This window comes from Dipodomys ordii, unplaced genomic scaffold (assembly GCF_000151885.1).
Source record: "Dipodomys ordii isolate 6190 unplaced genomic scaffold, Dord_2.0 Scaffold137, whole genome shotgun sequence".
Lineage (NCBI taxonomy): Eukaryota > Metazoa > Chordata > Mammalia > Rodentia > Heteromyidae > Dipodomys > Dipodomys ordii.
In genome coordinates, this window is record NW_012267353.1 from 2889426 (window position 1) to 2891390 (window position 1965).

Consider the following 1965-nt stretch of genomic DNA (forward strand, 5'->3'; position numbering starts at 1 on the left):
TGAGCTGAGGGACAGCGCCCAGGCCCAGAGTTCAAGCCCCATGACCAACAACAAAAGAAAAGAAAAGAAAAGAAAAGAAAGCTGTAAGTGCAGCTGTGGCTCAAGTGATAAAGTGCTAGCCTTGAGCAAAAAAAGAAAGCTTAAAGACAGAGCCCAGGCTCAGAGTTCAAGTTCAAGTTCCAGTCTGGCACTGACACATGCACATGCACATGCACATGCACACACACGCACGCGCGCGCGCGCGCGCACACACACACACACACACACACACCATTTGCAGCAGGGTGCCAGTGGTTCACATCTATCATCCTAACTACCCACAAAGTGAAATATGAGGATCATAGGTAATAGCCAGCCAGTGTGAGAATAGTCAAGGGCCCTAATAAGTCAGAACTATGAAGTGTTAATAATCAAAATTATAATTTGGGGCTATCTAATGTAACCATAATGTGTCTAAGGACTGTAGATTAATAGCACATGAATTAAAACCAACTTCTAAATCTCAGTGAGAACTAGCAATATTTGAATTCACTTGTCATTGTTTAGTAGGCACTTGGAAGACCTCAGAACTGCAGCTGGTACCTTGTCTAAATTATCACATTAGTAAAAGCTGGAGTTCCAATTAATGTTTTACTGCACTTAAAACTGCTACCATGATTTATGCAAGTTAAAACAACAACAACAAAAAAAAACCCAAATGTTTGATAAAGTAGAACTGCTCTTACCCATTTACACCTAACATAAAATTTAATAGTTTAGCATTATGAGTTATTTCTTTAAAAAAATAATTTCTTTGGAACTAATCAAATTTCAGATATTCTAAATTTTTAAGAAAAAGAGTATTCAAATATTTTTGACAAATGTAAATAGTCAAAGAGATGCTAAACTTAACTGTTTCCATTACATATAATCAGATGGCTATTGAACAGCTACTGCTTCTCTACATAAACGGATATCAACAAAAGAAAATCACTTTTGAAATATGAATCCTGACTCTAAGTCCTCTTAATTTAAGATATTACCTAAGTGGAAGATTTCTTCAAGGGTTATTTTTAGGATAAAAGAAAACCATTAAGATCAATGAAAACACTCAAAATATAGATTTTTTTCATTAAAAACTCATTCAATAATGAAAGAATCAAGTTTATCAAGGTAATTTGTGACAAATATTAGATGTGTAAAATTATATTAACTCTAAGCTTGCTCTTGATTATCAAAATCTTTGTGCTTTTCCTACACTTAACAATTCAGTGTAATAAAACAACTGTGTCCTACCTGGTTACTTTACAGCTTGATTCAATTAAGTCATTTTCAAAGTCAAGCAGGCTGGAAGGCTGATTGTATTCCAATGGAGAGGTCAGTCTTTTCAAACGCATTAGACCAACACAAAATTTTGCTCCCATCTCTTCTAATTCTCGAGTACCAATCTGTAAACCCTAGAAATAAGGTAGTATTACATGTAAATTAGGAAGTTTGCTTTCCTTTTGCTGCATCTCATTAAAAAGAATTTGTAATTACATAAATAATATTAAAAGGCTGATATGAAAATATGACCTTATACTGTAAAGTTCTTAATAACATGAAATTATTCCAGGTTACAAAGTAAATTGTTCTAAAAAACTATTTCTAAAATGCCTACTCAACTCTGGCTTTTCTACAGATCATAGATAATTTTACCAAAATGTCTCCATCCCATTCACTATGGAGCAAATTATTTTTACCAACAAACTGGGGAGGAAAAACTGATGAAAATTAAGTTTTATGATTGTTACTTTTACAGTTGTGTGAAACTATTTCAACAAAATCTGGTTAAGAGTTCCTGTAATCATGTTCACAAACAAGACCACACTAAAGCTACCAGCACGACTATATTTATTGCAGCATTATTTACCATAGCTAAGATATGGAACCAACCCAGATGCCCCTCAGTAGAAGAGTGGATCAAGAAAACGTGGTACATATACA

At 34.1% G+C, this 1965-nt stretch overlaps 1 protein-coding gene across 1 annotated transcript in view; it reads right to left on the reverse strand.

Annotated features, from left to right (window-relative positions):
* Positions 1-1965, reverse strand: part of Agtpbp1 (ATP/GTP binding protein 1) — a 174953-nt gene that overhangs the window by 14617 nt on the left and 158371 nt on the right. The window contains 1 exon segment of the mRNA XM_013031059.1: positions 1276-1436. Coding sequence (XP_012886513.1) covers positions 1276-1436 — 161 coding nt within the window.